Source organism: Phascolarctos cinereus, unplaced genomic scaffold (assembly GCF_003287225.1).
Source record: "Phascolarctos cinereus isolate Bilbo 61053 unplaced genomic scaffold, phaCin_HiC Scaffold_5;HRSCAF=322, whole genome shotgun sequence".
In the NCBI taxonomy this organism is placed as follows: Eukaryota; Metazoa; Chordata; class Mammalia; order Diprotodontia; family Phascolarctidae; genus Phascolarctos; species Phascolarctos cinereus.
In genome coordinates, this window is record NW_027555958.1 from 271,915,282 (window position 1) to 271,932,701 (window position 17,420).

General features: G+C 37.4%; 1 protein-coding gene across 2 annotated transcripts in view; it reads right to left on the reverse strand.

Annotated features, from left to right (window-relative positions):
- Nucleotides 1–17,420, reverse strand: part of NPLOC4 (NPL4 homolog, ubiquitin recognition factor) — a 58,534-nt gene that overhangs the window by 25,680 nt on the left and 15,434 nt on the right. For both annotated transcript variants that reach the window (XM_021000841.2, XM_021000840.2), the window contains exons 8-12: nt 16,712–16,891; nt 14,448–14,534; nt 10,535–10,606; nt 9,584–9,710; nt 3,470–3,630 (exon numbers count right to left, since the gene is read on the reverse strand). In XM_021000841.2, the coding sequence (XP_020856500.2) occupies nt 3,470–3,630; nt 9,584–9,710; nt 10,535–10,606; nt 14,448–14,534; nt 16,712–16,891 (627 nt within the window). The remainder of the gene's footprint in view (nt 1–3,469; nt 3,631–9,583; nt 9,711–10,534; nt 10,607–14,447; nt 14,535–16,711; nt 16,892–17,420) is intronic.

Genomic DNA, 17,420 nt, shown 5'->3' on the forward strand with positions numbered 1-17,420 from the left:
AGAATGCGCTAACTGGTCTCCAAATCTAAGTGGCTAGCAAGCTGTCACGATCTTCATCAATCAGGCTCTCAAAATGGGTCAAAACTACTTAATCTAACATGAATACATTTTACAGGTTGGGCAACATTCTTTTGGATGGTTCACCAAACATGAAAGCAATGGCTAGCCCCTCAAACTAGATGCTAACTTAATGAGTTTTCTGACTCATGTACAAATACTTTCCTATTAAAAGGCAGGAAGGTCTGCCCTATCAAGCCTGGTGAGACAGTTGCACAAAAGCAGCAACAGCAAAAAGCTTTTTCTTAGAGCAAAAGAAAGACAAGCATAAAGGCTTAATAAGTGTTTTCCTGCAAAACTGATACAGAAGCCATTTTTCCCTCTGCTCTCCTCAGACTTATAGCTAGAGGCCATCAGAATGAGTCAGCAACAGAGGAGTCTCACTGTAAGTCTTGGTTATAATTTTTTTAAATGGGTGGGACATGGCAGAACCTTAAATTCTTGTTCCATAAACACAAAGACAACATAACTTACAAGAAAAAAACATGCTTATCATATTTGAAGCCCTTCTTTACTTATCAGATCTAGCTCTTCCACTTCACATTTTTAATAATTTCCTGCAGCTGTAACTGCTCTGATTGCTACTACTTTAGATTTCTGTATCAATATAATCCAAAGACATTGGTAAAACTTGCAATCCAAAAAGCTAAGAGGAAATAATCTAAAGGGAAAGTAAAGCTAATCTAAAAGCAAAGAACCATTCTTCCTTAAAGGAAGATTTTTTTTACTTACCATAACTATCTGTACTTCTTCCCCTCTAAAAACAGAAGGACAATACAATTCATTTCTACACAATTTAAGTTGAAACAATTCAACATCTACTCCTAATTAGGCACAAAAAAAAATCTTCCTAACAAGTTGTGTTCCAGAATGCACAAAGTATTTCCTTTTGACAAGCACAGACTGCTCAAAAATGGGAAGAAGCTCACAGGACTTTTCTGAGCAGACAGACCTGCTGTGGCCCACACCACCAACTCCTCAGCAAGGGAATCTGTGCCACAGATGACCAAAGATACCTTTAGCTCTGACTAAAGCTCAGTGATGTCTCAGCAAATGAGATGAATTACCCTAAGTGCCCTATGGATAATGTATCTGGGAAACTCAGACCTCCTTCACCCACACTGCTCATCATTATGTGAATTCATAAGAGCCCCTCTCATACCTTAAAAACAAAAGTAGCAGCTTTCCAAAGGCTCAACAGCATTATGAAAAACTTACCCATTAGGTTCCTAATCCAGAAAATATTTTAAACTCATCATACTGAATTTCAGGAACACCAAAAGGCAACCAAATCTTCAAGAAGTTTTCACGTAGATCATAAGAAATGCAATCAACCAGGTCTTGTGATGAAACATATTTCCTCACTCAAAGTTCAAACTCTCACAAGTCAGGGCAGCTAGGTGACACAGCAGATAGAGCACCAGCCTGGAGTCAGGAGGACCCGAGTTTAAATGCGGCCTTAGACACTTGACACTTACTAGCTGTGTGATCCTGGGCAAGTCATTTAACCCCACTGCCTAGCCAAAAACAAAAACAAAAAAAACCTCGCAAGTCATAAAAAAATTTATCAGAGCCTCGAAATTTCCACAGAATGCTGTCAGTGTCTTGTTCATCTTGTTTGCTCTAAAGCAGGGGTTCTTAACCTTTTTTGTGCGTCAGCGGACCCCTTCTCGAAATAATGTTTTTAAATGTAAAAAATAAAATACATTAAATGAAGTTATCTGAATAGAATTTAAAAAAAAAGTTCAGACTCCAGATTAACAACCCCTGCTTTAGAGTGAAAGCTAACATAGACACCAATGTCACAAAATGTAGACTTATTCGTCTTATGAATAAGAACTAGTACACCAGATTACACTATGACCAAAGGCTAAAATGGATTAAATGGCACTCAAGTCTAAACAATTGGTCAGTAGTAAAAATCTTCATCCTTCAAACTGTATCCAAGAAGAGGAAGATAAGAATAATACAGGAAGTAAACTAACTACAATCACAGAGATACCATCCTTACACCTCATCAAGCGATAGTCATCCAAAGGGATGTCAAAGAACTTCAAAGGACCACAGAGATGGAAAAGATTGTAACATCTTGAACTCTATTCCCTTGTGACCAGTCACAGGATTCAACAGATGGAATTAGAAACACAACAGAGAAGAAAACACTCCTATCACATAAACAAAATATATTTGTTTCATACAAAATAAACCTAGATCACTACTGAACATGTTTTCCAATCCTGTCATTCTCCCTGAAGAAAACTGGGGGGGAAAAAAGCAAATACCATTATTATTATTTAGTAGCATTTATAGGAACACAAGACTCTTCCTATGTGTCCTACTCCAACTGCAAAAGTAAACTCATTTTTAGCAATATAATAAAAGATCTTTCTTTTTTACCAGTCACCACAGAAATCCAAGGACAAACTCAAGAATAAGAATAATCAAGGACAAAGGCAAATTTTATAAATGGAACAAGATGACAAAAGTGAAACAAACATTAAGAGCAGGAAACTGATTCACATTACATTTTTTTGAAATCTATAACAGGCATTTCTTAGTCTCTAAAAAATCCTTTCCTCAACATGACTAATGTGAAAATATGTTTAATAGGAATGTATATGTAAAGCCTATATCAGATTGCACCATCATGGGGAGGGAAGGGGAGAAAAATTTTAAACTAAAAAATTTATGGAAGTGATTGTTGCTAAATCAAAATAAAACAAAATTTTTAAAAATCGTTTCCTTTAACTATTTTCATTGCAAGCAGTAAAAGAAGTATGACCACAGAGTCATTCTTGTTTTTAAAAAATAGTGTGATATCAAAAATTAAGTACCTAAATAAAGAGTATATTCAGCCAACCAAATTCCCAAATGGAAGGCATTGTGGCTACTACAGATAATCCAGTTTTGCTAGTTATGTTTAAACCTAATAGTATTTCAAATCATTTAAAATTTGTGTAGAATTGAGAATCCAAGTCAAACTTCAGATCATAATTCCTGATACTGTTCTGTCACATTCCATCAATGAATATATTTGCCTTGATATTTTCTGGCTCTTCCCACTTGGAGGAATCTTAAGAGGTCTTGTAATGGCTTGATTTTAACCACAGCGTTTTTACCAGTCAAAAGAAGAACAAGACCAAAAATATGTATAAAAACCAGACCACAATGAATAACTGCCAAAAACTAACCAAATAACTAATTCAGGATTCTTGCTGAAGACACAAAGATAAGAGAAGATTGTGTGGCCAATTATAATCCTTGAGAATTTTACAGTATCTTAGTTCATGAGGAGAGTTCTAAGTTAACTATGGTAGACAAATGGCTAATCACTCAATAGATCTGAGCATTTCAAAATGAAAACAACGGCTTCTGTTAGATAAATTCTTGATATAAACTTCATACTTCTTACCTTATAGAACACATCAGGCACATATTGCTCACTGCTGGACTCCTTGGCATAACCCAACTCAGGCGCATCTCGACAGGGCAACAAGCACTCATCTCGGACCAATGCCATACACTGATTAGATACCTGGTAACCCTCAAAGTGAACTTGGTTGTCTGGACCACCTGGAAGAGAGAGCAACCTTTAGAATAAACACACTGCAACAACCATATATAAAATAACTTCCTGATGGCTCTATTCTTCATCTTCTTCAAAGAGGAAAGGTAATCCCTCACAACTGTATACTTTTGTGAAACTCTATTTTATTTTACAATTTTAAAAAAAATATTCCTAGGCATACACTACTATGTTAAGATTACTGCAAACATACTTTAAGTTCATGCACAGGCTAGAGTCAGTGGCACCCTCTTGTGAATTGGGGAAATATAAACTTTCAAACCAACCCTTTCAAACATCTACCTAATGTTGTGTTCCTCCTGGCACCAGAGTGCATAGACAAATATCAGAAAACCCCATCTCTTCAGAGAATATTGACAAAAAGCACATGCTAGGAAGAATCAACTGCACCTAGTAGTCCTATGCCTAGCAAGCTACTCTTTTGTCCCCCTCCTCAAAACAAAAACACAACTGCTGAACTTAAAATCAGGTTCAGAACATAGCTTACATTTATAACATGGTGATTTACATACATTATGACACTGAATCCTCACAACTGTATAAAGAAGTATTATTCCCATTTTGTGTAAGAAGAAATGGAAGCTCAGAAGAGTTAAATTATCTGCATAGAGTCATAGAGAGAAAGAGACAAAGATGAAATGTACACCCAAGTCTTCTGACTCTCAGCTTCTTTATACTACACCATCCTGCCTGAAAGGATAAAAGCTGTATGAGAGAAGTCTAGACAGGCTGTCAAGGATACTGGAATAAGCTCAATCCTTGAAATAAAAATGATTAAGGTGTTATAAAAAAAATCTTAGCTCATGAGCAAATGAAACTTTTGGTAGACTGAAAGTTAATATCATGGCATTCTAAAAAAGTGATCTATCTGCCTACCTAAAATTACCTTTCAGTGATAGCTCTGACCCATTATCTTTGGAAAATCACTGCATGTTTGCTTCACTTTGCTCCCTATCACAAAAATAGAAGGGAATATGTTTACTAAGAACAAGAATGTTCATGTGACTTTCAAGATTATCCACCTTTTGTTGGCCTACATTGATTTCAGTGTCATGCATTAAACTAACTGGAAGACCTAAGCCCAGAATCTTGAATGCAAGGCCTTCATGGGAGTATTTCAGTGAAAATGGTTGCCTGCAACCAAATGAATGGTAACTCTTAGAGGTGAGGGAATGTGATAGATATATAGATATATGTATAGATATATATCTATATATATATATAGATAGATAGATAGATAGATATTTTTATATGTACCTTCCTTGGTACAAAGTGGCTGCTCAATGATTAAGCCACACATGAGAACACCAGGTTCTACTTGCTTGAAGGGGGAGGAGGAGAGAAGGGGAAGATGAGATGGATTAAGATAAGGGGGAAAGGGGAAAGAAGACCACATGGTTAACATTTTAATTTGGGTGTCTGTAACCTGAAATGGTCATCAAGTTAATCATTAAACAAGCAACAGGACACTGGAGAGAGAAAAACAAAATTGACCTCTGAGAGTGGGAAGAAAATGGAAAGTGTTAATTGTAAAATTGAAGGCTGTTAAAGAAAGCAAAATTAATCCATACGGAGATACTCCAAAGGTAAGTTCAATGAGATGAACTGTAAATTCTCCTTCCATGTGGAATATCAAGAATCTGAAGTCCTAATGATTCATTTAATGATGGTATGAAATTACCTGGAACAGACAGCCCTCCCAAATTTTTTTCCTAACCCTCCATTTTTTAACATCCCCAGAAACTAAATATGGGCTAAGGCTCAGAAAAAGCCTGAATCAGTTGACCATTTCCCTTTATAAAAGTCTTTCAAGGTTCTAAGGTCCTCAAAAAAGGTCCTCAAAAGCCTGGAATGCCTAGGGTTGCAGGGAGTTTACACAGGTTACTATGCTAGTGGAGAGAGAGCTCTTAAAACAGACTGTTTCTAACATCTCTAAGTGATGATGAAGTTTGGAGCTTGAAGATGGGACAGCAATAGGAAAATCTAATAAGCCCTGCTGTACTTCATCCAACATTTTTCTTTATTTAAAAAAATCAGCTCTTTAAAAGCAAGGGAGAAAGGAGCTACCTATAGGATCGCAAAAAAAGAAAAGAAAGAAATGAGGGTCACTGAAGCATTTTTTTTAAATGTGCAGGAGAAAAAGAAAATGCCAGAAAGAAACAAAGACAAGCAGGACAGCTTTGAAAGACACACAGTAAATTTATTATACACATCAAAGGAAAAAAGTTTTATGTAACAGATTCACAATTTCATGTACAATCTTCTTTTTCTGTTCTACTCTCTATGTAGTGATGTCCAATTTATTTTATTAAATTCTGAATTCTGTTTATTTAAAGTTCTGAATAAAGAAAAAAAACATACACATACACAAAAAAAAGGACTGGCATCAGAAGACTTGGATTTCAATCCTCCCTTGATGGCTTCATGGGCAAGTCATTTAACATTCTAGAGCCTCAGTTTCCTCTAATGTAAAAAAGGAATAGTACTTCTTGTACTAGAATACCCACATTGGGCTGCTGTGAGGAAAATACTTATAGACCAAGAAGTGTTACAGAAATATGAGATTTTATTATCCACTATATTGCTTTGTTCTTTCAAGAAGCTACATCACTGAATCTGCAGCTGAACTATGTGACTAACATCTACTCTTTCAATTTGGATTGTTATCTAAAGGTCACTTTTAGCTCTGAGGCCTTCATTTTCCCTTTTCCAGACATAATTTTAAATATAGCTTTAGGTGTCCAAAAAAGGAAAAGCAAAATAACAATCACCAAAAATAAAACAAACAAACAAAAAAAGTAGATTCCAAAATATTTTGAGTGAGCTGTTTGTGCCACCCAGTGAAGAGGCAAAGAAATTAACCTGAGAACACAGAATTCTCACTCTGGCCTTAGGAGCTACTCTCTAGCTCTATAAGGTCACTCAAATTCACTGAAGAAAGCTTACTACCGTACTGAATGGCTCAGGCAGGAAGTATTCTGAATATGGTCAGAAAAAGGGTTATCTCCTTTACAATCTAGGCCACCTAAGTCTACCAGCTGGGATTCATCCACTCTCAGTTGAACATTTATTAAAATAAAAAATAAAACCCTCATTAAATTAGTGGAAAGAACAGTTTTATTTTGAATACTAATGAGGAGTATAATAAGAAAATTAATTCTCATCAAAAAGAAAAGTACAAACCATCACATTATGACCATTAATCCTTTGCAGACAGGTCCAATGGTACACTAAAGGACCTTCTCAAATCTATACTTTTAGAATTGATGACTTAGATTTGTCAAATGTCTATCAAGTATCTAGAGATAGAAGGAATGAAACATTAAGAACATTGATCAGAGCAGGGTAGTCCAGTAATACATATATAGTAACATGTATATGCTTTGCAGCTTATAAAGCTTGACATTATGCACAACCAGACTGAGATAAGTACTGCAAACGGAGGCTGAAGGTGAAATGCCTTGTGAGGTGCCGAGACTCAAACCCAAGTCTCCTGACTCTAAGTCCAATTTTTTTCCTGTCTCTTAAGAGATGAAGGTATATGGTTTCTAACTCAGAAGAGAGTTGTATGATAAATTGGTTTTTCAGACCTCAGGACCTTATCTGAGAGACAGAAAATCTTCTATCTGACAGAAAATAAGTTATAAATGATTATTAGATTCTCAGGCTAGCTCATAAGAGTATATTTAGCCTATAATGGAACAGGACTATAATTCTAATGGCATTAATAGGTGCTCTGGTGGAAGGGTACATAGAGAAAAAGGAGGAAAAAGATCCTTTTTCCTTTGCGGCCCAAGGCAAAATTTTGAAAAAAGCCAATTCTACCTCTGGTATCTTTCCTACCTTTCTTTACTCCTCTCCTCTTCTCTTTTCATGCCTCTCTCCCCAATTCCCCAGTACTTCCACTAGACAAGGTCTCTAACTCCCACATCCCCATAACTCCTCTGGGCCTGCTGTACCACCACCTGATGGGCCTCATCCCTCTAAATGGCTCTGTGCTTCAAAATTTCCCACTTCCTCTCTACTCGATCAAAAGTGCTACTCCCTCAGGGAAGTTGAACTATGCCAGGTATTAGAACAAATGTAATCTGACTGAACTAATTCATACAAATGTGTGAATGACTACGTGGCATTTGTATTTTTAAAGACAATGTTTATCAAAGTAGATGTCCATCTAACTGGAGAATAATTAAACAAACTGTGGTACACGAATGTAATGGAATATTACTGCAGCGTACGAAATAACAAATATGAAGAGTGCAGGGAAAGACTGGAATTGATGCAGTAAAGCAGAACCAGTTAAAAAAAACATATAAGTGACAAGGAGTAAACAGGAGAGGGAAAGAAAACCCTGAATGCTTCTTAATTTTAATGATTAAGCTTAGCCTTGAAGAGGAGAGGAAAAAATGCACCTTCCCTCTTTCTTTGCGAAGTGGGAGCAACAGGTGTGAAACAATGCATATATTATCACATGTGGGTATGTTAGTTTGATGAACTGATTAATTTTCTCTTTGGACTCTCTAGATCAGGGAGGAGCTAGGAACACACTTGAAAATGAAAATGACAAAAAAACAAAAGATTGCAATCAAAACTTTTAAAATAAAAATAGAGGATGTTATTAACCCAAATGAATTTCTAATAAGTACAATTTCAGTGGAATCACCCAAGACAATATGGAAGAAAACACTGGGGGCCAAGAGCCATCACCACCTCAGGAGCCTCAGCTCCCTTCCCCTAAGAGTGCTTGCTTCTGACATGTTCTTCCCTCCCCTACACATGAACCCCTCAGGAGTTGCCTCTTAAGAGCTCCATGCTTTCTCATGATGATTCCCAAGAGAAGGCAGCAGCTGGGTGGAAAGAAAAGGCATGGCAGAAACAGGTGTTTCTATGAATGAGTTGTTTTAAGTTTTGTAACTGTTAAGTCATAGATTTCCTCAATCTTTTCAGGTTCCATGTAAGGAGAGTTAAATTTAAATGAACTGAACTAGAATGTAAGCTCTATGAAGGCAGAGATGATGTCTGCTTCCTCTGAAACCCCCCCATAATGCCAACGTCCCCAGTATAGTATGGGTACTCCATAAATATTGATTAATGGTTTTGCAAATTGGTCTCCAATTCAAATTTCAACTCCTTTCAAAACAGACGGTGCTATGTACTGCTCTTTTCTACTACAGCACCTCAAGACTTTCTGGAAGACATTTCATGATGCCTCTTACAGGCCATAATTTTTAGTAACTCTATCACAAATTTACTGTGTGTGTGTGTGTGTGTGTGTGTGTGTGTGTGTGTGTACACAGACACAGAGAAACTTAGATATACATGGTATATATACACCAAAAAACTTCTCTGCCCCTAAAGAAGCTGTATGGAAATGGCACCTCAAAAAGGCCACCACATTCAGAAAAACAAGAGGAACAAGCTGGAACACAGAACAAAAGCCCCAGTCTCCCTTAGCATGTATTTTTCGTGAGCCACTATAAGAATGACTGAAAATGCCTCCTGCTTATTGGGGTGGTCAGAGGCAAATTTCAGCAGCATTGGGAAACAACAAATTACCATTCTCCCACACAGCTGGACTTCACATTCTTGTTTCAGGGAGTGAGGAGAAGCATATCCAGACCCAAGGGAGCCAAAAATTAATTTGCCAAAAGCAACAGTCTAATGGAGGGAGCTCTGGACCATGAGACTAGGTTAGATTCCCACGTCTGCCATTAACTGTGAGGCTCGCTCTGATAAGGTCACTTTCTTGGGCTGAGTCTTGACAAGCAAATGGGGACTAACAACTGTCTCTTCTGTCCCACACTGGCCCATTATAAGAATAGATTAGCACCATGCCAGTTAAGTATAAAGAACTTCTTTAAAGGTAGAAGATAAATGCATTTAAATACACAAAAACACAAAACAGTGATATTACAAATTTGACTCTAAACCAGTTTATACCTGTAGCTACTGCAGTTACAAACTTGGATCCAAAGTGGCCATCTGGAGAAAGCCGGCATATGTTGGGATGCTTGTTCTGGAAATTTCCTGCAGTTATACATTCTTCTGAACTCAGAAAATATGTGTCCTAGAACAGAAGAACCCAAACTAGAATACATTCCTATTTCCTTTCCATTTCAACAGAATATAATGCAAGAACAGTAATGTTTAAGTGTTGAGACAAAAATTCAATCCAATTCAATCACCATTTAGTAATCATCTACATGAATGGCACAATGCTAGGTGAACACTTAGGATACAAAGATGAAGAAACAGCGAAAAGGCCTTCTGACACAATATAAGGGAGAGATCATTTTTAACTGAGAGGAAGGAAAAAACACCTCAACTCCCTGGAGTAGACTCCCTTTTACATTCATGTCTGTCCACTTACATCTTCTTCTTCCTTCAAGGTCCAGCTGATCTCTCCTCAAATCTCTTGTAGCCTTTCAGTTTGGAACTCTTTTGTGGACTTGTATTCTAATGTACACTGTACTTACTTGTGTCCATATCTAATTTAATATTTACCAGATCCTTAGGGGCATTGTCTGATTTCACTTTTACACTCCCTGCACAAAGCACAGTGCCTCACACATAGTAGGCATTTAATGAATGACATTCACTGAAACTGACTATCCAGAATTGCTACTCTGAAACAGCATACAGCATCTCCCATGAACACACACAGATAAAATATACCTATTAAGATAAAAATGGATCACATGCCACTAACATCAGGAGGGTCAACAACTCCAGCTCTAATTTACCATAGAGACTCTTTTGGAAAATAATTTAATATGAAACTCAGTGGACGACTGTAAAAGTACCTTGTTTGTTACAAAAATTTCTAGTCTAAACTAGCTGATTAAGCTAAAAACAGTAGAAACTTTTCACTTTACACTGAATTTTGCTTACCTTGTTGCGGCTATATCGGACAGTACCCTTTCGGGTATCCTCTGAGACTAAGTCTGTAAATATCCAGCCAACCTAATAAAAGAGAAAATACACGTCTTTTTTTGGATGTCTCTCTAAAAGAGAAGAACCTTATCTTACCAGTCCATGATGTTTTGGGCTTGTATCTATTTAAACCAGAAGATCTATGAATTTTACGTCACAAAATTCTTCTAATGCAAGCTGAGTTTCCATCAGGAAACAGGGCATCACTAAGAATTCACTTGTGAGCAGCAGTTTTCCTTGCACTATCTTGCATCATTAATTTGATCACCAAAGAATTCTGTCCACAAAGCTTCCTGAATCAGAATCTATCACTGAGAATTCAACTCTCACATCAGAAGACGCAGGAGTACTCATTTCAATTCAGCCACATTACCTCCAAGTTCTATCTTCATTCACAGCTCTTCTTCACTCTCTTTGTTCTGAGAATTAAGTATATTCTTTTCAAAGCTCTCACCCTTTGCCTATGCATAACAAGAGCCTGGGATACTGCAGAACTGAAAGGGGAAGACAGAAGCAAGTGCAGTCCTGTTGCAGGAAGATTTCTTCCCCTTCTGATGCTGTGAAGTTTCACGTAGTACCACAGTGGAGAACAAATGACTGCACTTCCACTGGGAGTAATCAAGAGCATAAGAAGGAGACAAAGAACTGGTGTCTGTCAAGGTGGTTTGGAGGCCCAGTGGGACATAAGTGTGGAAGGAGAATAAATGGTTGCAATCAAGGTACATGTGTGGAAATACCTAACAGCAAGTGTGAGGCTCTCTTGAGCAGCTGTAGTGAGGCAAAAGTGATTGGGTGTGGAACCTGAAAAGCTCCACAGTGCATTTTAGGACCTGGCATAAGAGGAGGGGAGTGGTCTGGGAGTGAATAGGAGACTGAGAACCTATGCAGTAGTAACGGGGTGAAAGTGTTGAATGTGGAGCTTGGAAACCCTGGAAGTGCATTTGGGGACTTGGCATGAGAGCATGGAAGTGGATAAGAGTGAGGCTGAGAAAGGGAACAGCTGCAGCATACTTGGGTATGAGAATATGGAATGAATTTAGGTTGTACACAACAACAAAGCATCTGACTTGGCTGCTAATACTCCCCACACATCTTATATAGAGCAAGCAATAATTGAAGATTAGTTTCCATCTAGTTTAAAATATCTGATTTATTGACATCTGGGTTCCCTCATCTGTTTCAGAAGACTGCCCCAGGAGGTAGTAAGTGACGTTAACACTGACCCTCCACCAAACACATCCTTCCTCCTCTCAAAACTAATTTTTCTCAGCCACCATGGGGTACCCAGTTGACAAATAAAGCCTCATGTCTCATGAAATCAAAAAGGCTGGAAAGAAATAACTATCTCACACATTTACATATTGCTTTAAGATTTACAAAGTACTTTTCCCAAAACAACAACATGAGAGGTAGCTAGCACAACTGGATCATCAGCATTATTATCTCTATTTTACAGATGAGGAAACTGAGGCACAGGTAATTGACATGCCCAAGGTCACACAGATACTAAGCGATCTGACCAGAATTTGAACTTGGGTCTCTCTTTGCACTTCACCATGCTTCTTTATACCGGCCAGGAGGGAGGGCAAAGTTTCTATCTTCTTGTGGGATTTGATCATGGAAAAAATTCTAGGTCCAATAATCTAATTAACTTCCTCAACCAAGGAACAGCTCCTTGTAGTCACAAAATTAGGAGGAAAAATGCTTCTTTAAGTGCCAACAATTATATGAAGAAAACATTATTTTCAATTCTGAATCTTTAAAAATTAGCTTTCTCATAACCTTGAAGATTATATTTACAGCAAATAACAAAGAATACCAGACTCCTCTTTGGGCCAACTTCTACTCATTCCCATCTAGAAGGAAGTAAGCCAGAAGGAGGGAGAGAGGGATAGAGAGAGGGAGGGAGGGAGAAAGGAAGAAACTACAAAGGATGTTGGTGTCCCAATCATACCTCAGAAGACAAAAGTCTTAAATAAGAACTAGGAAAAAGAGCAATGTAAAATTTCCTGGATTATACCTTTCCCAGCTAAAGTACTCCAGTCACATCCACCAGCCTGGAATGGGGAGAAGCTGAAGAGAACACTTTCATCTCTTACAAAAAGACACACAGACATACACATCCCAACCCACTACCAGCACCAGCGCCAGCACCAGCACCAATTACTCGGGGAACATTTAGTATCATTTGCCACAGCTGATGTAATATGGCCACCTGAGTTCAATATGACTAATTCTGCTTGCCAGACTTTAAAAAAAGCTGCTCAAAGAAAGAAAGGGGGAGGTGGAGGAGAGATTAAGTCTAAAAGACTTAGTCCAAAAGAAGTTCAGGAATGGAATAAGCATGCTATAATGCTATAGCAAAGTATTAATTCAGAAACACACAAGTAATAATGCAGTAGAATTCAAGCTGGAAGATCAGAATCTCAAGATCAGGAAAGGTTTTAAATCTGGAATTTCTTTAAAAAAAAAACTGGAGAAGGTTGGCAACAACGAAAAATAAAGCTTATGGTACAAGTTTGGTTAAGCAGTAAATGAAACATTATAAAGGCCAAATTAGGAATTCAGTCTGTCTGGGAAAAGATTTAAAAACTAAAAGCTGCTATGATGATCATCAGTTATCAATAAAATGAGGTATCTGTAAAGTATTTAGCAATGCCTAGCACAAAGTAGGCACTTAAAGTGCCTGTTCCCTTAACAGGTTTGTAGAAGAAATGGACACAAAATAATTTCTCTTTCAAGAGAGGATAGCCGGAAGAGATAGACAGAACCTTGAGAAGACAGAACTTTGGTGCAAAGATCCCTACTTTAGGTTTGAAATCATTTTAAGTTTTCTCCCCTAAATTTGTAGGAACCTAATTTCCACTGCCAACGAAGACTGACCCAAAAATATGAAGAATCAAAATATGACTTACAAGTCTTGATGTTTAAACTTTGTTAGGTCAGACTTACAAGTCCATTGACATTTAAATTTAGTTGGGTCACAATCTCATAGACCTAGAGATAGAAGGTCCAACCCCCTCATTTTACAGATGAAAAAACTGAAGCCAGAAAGGTTATGTGACTTGTCCAAGGTCACAAAGGTAGTAAGCGGTCAAGCAGGGATGTGAGTCCTATGACTCTAAGTTCAGTGTTCTCTCCATTGCACCACACTGCAATTTCCAAAATGTCATGTTCATGCATATATTTCACACATTTCTTTTCACTTATCTCCACAGTACCCAGCAACTTTACAAAGGTTTAGTATAAGCAACCAAAGGGAAAATTCTCCTCTGTTTTCACTTTTGGCTAAACTAAGTAAAACAGTAAAAGACTTGCCTTCTTAGGCTTTTGAACAGAAAATTCAATGACAACTGAATAGAACCTACAACCATAGAGAAAAGAAAATGAACAATTTAGAGGGATTTGAATCCTTGAGGGTACTAATACCTCAAAAAATATATACAAAGCCCTACAGAAAAGAGAAACCAGGACAGGGAACAGTATCAGAGTAGTAATGGCAAAAGAAATACTCCAGGAATATACTCCTGCCAGGGATAGAAAAGAAAGGGTCTCCTTTCGATTGCTCTTTAATGTAATCCTCAAGAAGGGTAGCTGACGACTTAAAGTACAACAGCTCTGGCATTTGGATCTTTTTATGCTCAGGGAAATGTTCTCATTTCACTTTAAGGCCAAAAAGCATAAAAGCTATTGGCGCCTAATAAACACAAATGAGGCTTCAAAATGTGTCAGGTCTGCAACTGACCTTGTGCAGCTGGAGAGAATTGATCCCAGATGAGACAAATCCCCTCCTGCCTGCCATTCACCCATTACAATACCCTAACATTTCTTCCTGCAAAGACTCAGACTAGCTGACAGAAGGCTCCAATACCTTTCTCAGGCCAAGTTTGGCAGCAATCTCATCTACTACTTCAGCTTTGGGATCTTCAAGGAGCTCCAGGCTGTTCTGTGTACCGATCTGTGGGAGAATTAGAAAGACAGTATACATTGTAGAGTAACCATTGGACTGATACCCAGAACCACAGGTATCCTCTTCACTCTCATCTCATTAGGATGCACAGAGCTGCAAATATGCTGAAAAGGAGAATTGTCCAGGCAGAAAAAGAACTCTACACAACCAACAAAGGCAAACTCTCTCAGGTTTTCCCAAATCTGCAAAAGCATGTAGCTTTGCTGAGAAAGAAGTAGAAAAAAAAACATAAACAGAATGTTTATACTGGCTTAGATTTAGGATAAAAGCTCTTTTTCTAAGTATACTGTCACTAAAGACTAATGGAAGGTTGTCCTCACCTTTTCCCCCCTTGAAAAAAGTAATTTTTAGAAGTGCAATCCTGTTCCAAATGATGAGCTTGTTCAGTTCAGAAGCAACTGAAGCTAAGAGCAAAATTAAAGCCAAGGCAAGTGATAAGACAAAAAACCCCAAAGTAACAGCCTTAAAAATATATTTGTGTGGTTTGTTTAAAAACGACACTTAGCTTAATGGCCACTCTGCCATTAAAAGTATATTGAAAGATAAAAGAATACAAAATATTATGTAGGAGAGAAAAAGAGATGATATCAATCCAGAAAAATTCAAAAGGATCCATAAAATATGGGCCTTATTTATTATACCACAGTAGCCAGGAGATTTAGGTGTGTGACAAATTAACTAACCCTCGTGTTCTAGAGATGAGTTTACTCATATGAAATATAATACCTAAAGACATACAAACTGATCAAAGAACATCAACTCTCCTATTTCCCAGTAGTCAAGAAGTTTACTAAAGAACTTTAATCTCCACTTAAATGCAGTTTGTAGCTCATTAAGAATAAGTATCATACTTAGCAGAGCTCCCAGTTGCAGGAGTGGGAAGGCAAAGTTAATCCCAAGATTGAGTTTTACTAATTGAATATATCCTTGTAAATTAGTCAAATTCTGTCAAACCAACAAACGTGCCATTATGTTGGTCTGAATATCCCCCATATGGAGATCATTAATACCTCTAGGGCACAGGTCAAATGAAGACTTTATTACAAATCTAGAGAAAAGTACTTGTTTAATGACATGTGGCAGCATGAGCTTCAACTCCTAATGAGCTCAAGGGTTGCTGAAGGTCAACTGTTCCAACATTCAGGATCTCCAAATTAGAGACCTGATCATTCTATTCCACTAAGTTGAATGTGGTAGAGCCATTTTAACTTAGGAAAAAATTACAAGTAAATGTTCTTAAAACTGTTACTTTTAAAACAATGTTTTAAAACTTTAATAGTTTATGATAAATAGCTCCAGATAAATAATCTACAAATTTGGAATTTCACAAGATGGTATAATATGTCATCTAAATTGAAAGTAACCAAGCTTCTTAAGCAGTGTCTCCATTGCCACCTAGTGACTCTTTTGCAAAATGATGAATCATCACGAGAAGGAAAAAAAAAAGGCCCACAACATCCTACACTATGTTCTCAAATACAATGTGAGGTTTAAATTTCATTTCATAATATTACCAGACAAACATGACACATATGTGGCAACCAAAGACATTCCATGTTCCAACTAGTGGCCATAATTAATACTATTCATTAACTACATTCTGTAGTAACTACTATTGGCTGGATTTCCTGCTTAGGAACCATAAATGAAATGCTCTAGAAAAATCAGATAAAAAGACAGGTCACATCTAACACAGTCTGAGCACCCAAAACTCATCTTATACTGCATCCACAGGCAAGATGAGGCCTAAGGAGCAAATGGTCTGAAAACTGTAAGTCTTTTCTAGCAGCATACACTGCACCTATGTAGAGCTGTCAAATTCTCAGCACCCCAGCATCATGACAAGCAATGAGGTCACTGCAAACAGAACCCAATATGCTATAAATGCTTCTAGCTCCACTCCAAAGTTGAATGAATGTACACATCTTTGGAAGCTATCTCTTGTGAACAGGACTATTTGGTCTTAACTGAAATGGGGAGGGGAGGGCCCTTAAGAATTCAAATGAAAACTTTTAGCATGAAAATTTAGAAATGCTAACTAAAAATGGCATTCAAACGGCCTTCAGGAATAGGAAATGCAGGTGAAATCTGATTTCTTTTAGTTCTACAAAAAATGATGGCAATGAATTATCAGATCCTGTAGGTTTTTGTTTGTTTGTTTGTACCTGAGGGGGTTCATAAATGGCAGCAACCTCAGCCCTAATGCCAAGAGGAATGTCTTTATGCTCTGTATACCGTCCATACAAGTACCCAAAATGCTGGTTCCCAGTCTTTCTCCAGAAGTCAAGGAAACGATCAGCAACCGTGTGATTCTCAAACATGATGTTGTCTACATGCCGATATTTCTGTGAAACAAATGAATCAGGTTCACCAGGATGACTTTCACTCCAAGAGATTCATGAAAGTCACAGTATTCAATTTATTTTCCCAGATTAATCCCCATTTATAACCCTATTTCCTACATATACTATTTCATGGAGAAACATGACCAAAAATTAGCATTAAAAAATAAGTATCAATAATAAAACTAATAAGTATCTGGAATAAAGATGGGTCAAAGTGAAGGGATAATAGGAAGCTTTAAATACTAACACTGCTGCAGGAACAGTGATGGGACTAAAGAGACTAAGAGAAATCAATGCACTTACTGGACATCCAAACCAAGATAATCAGCGAAGGGTAAACTCTTACCCAGAGTCTTAGAGGAATACTAACATTACAAAAACTCAAATTCACCTCAGAGCAAGGGTTCTTAACCTTTCTTGTGTCACGGTCCTCTATGGGAAGCTGGTGAAGCCTAGGGATCCTTGTTGGAATGTATCAAAATACATAAGATTATGAAGAAAATCAATTATACTGAAATAATTATAAAAA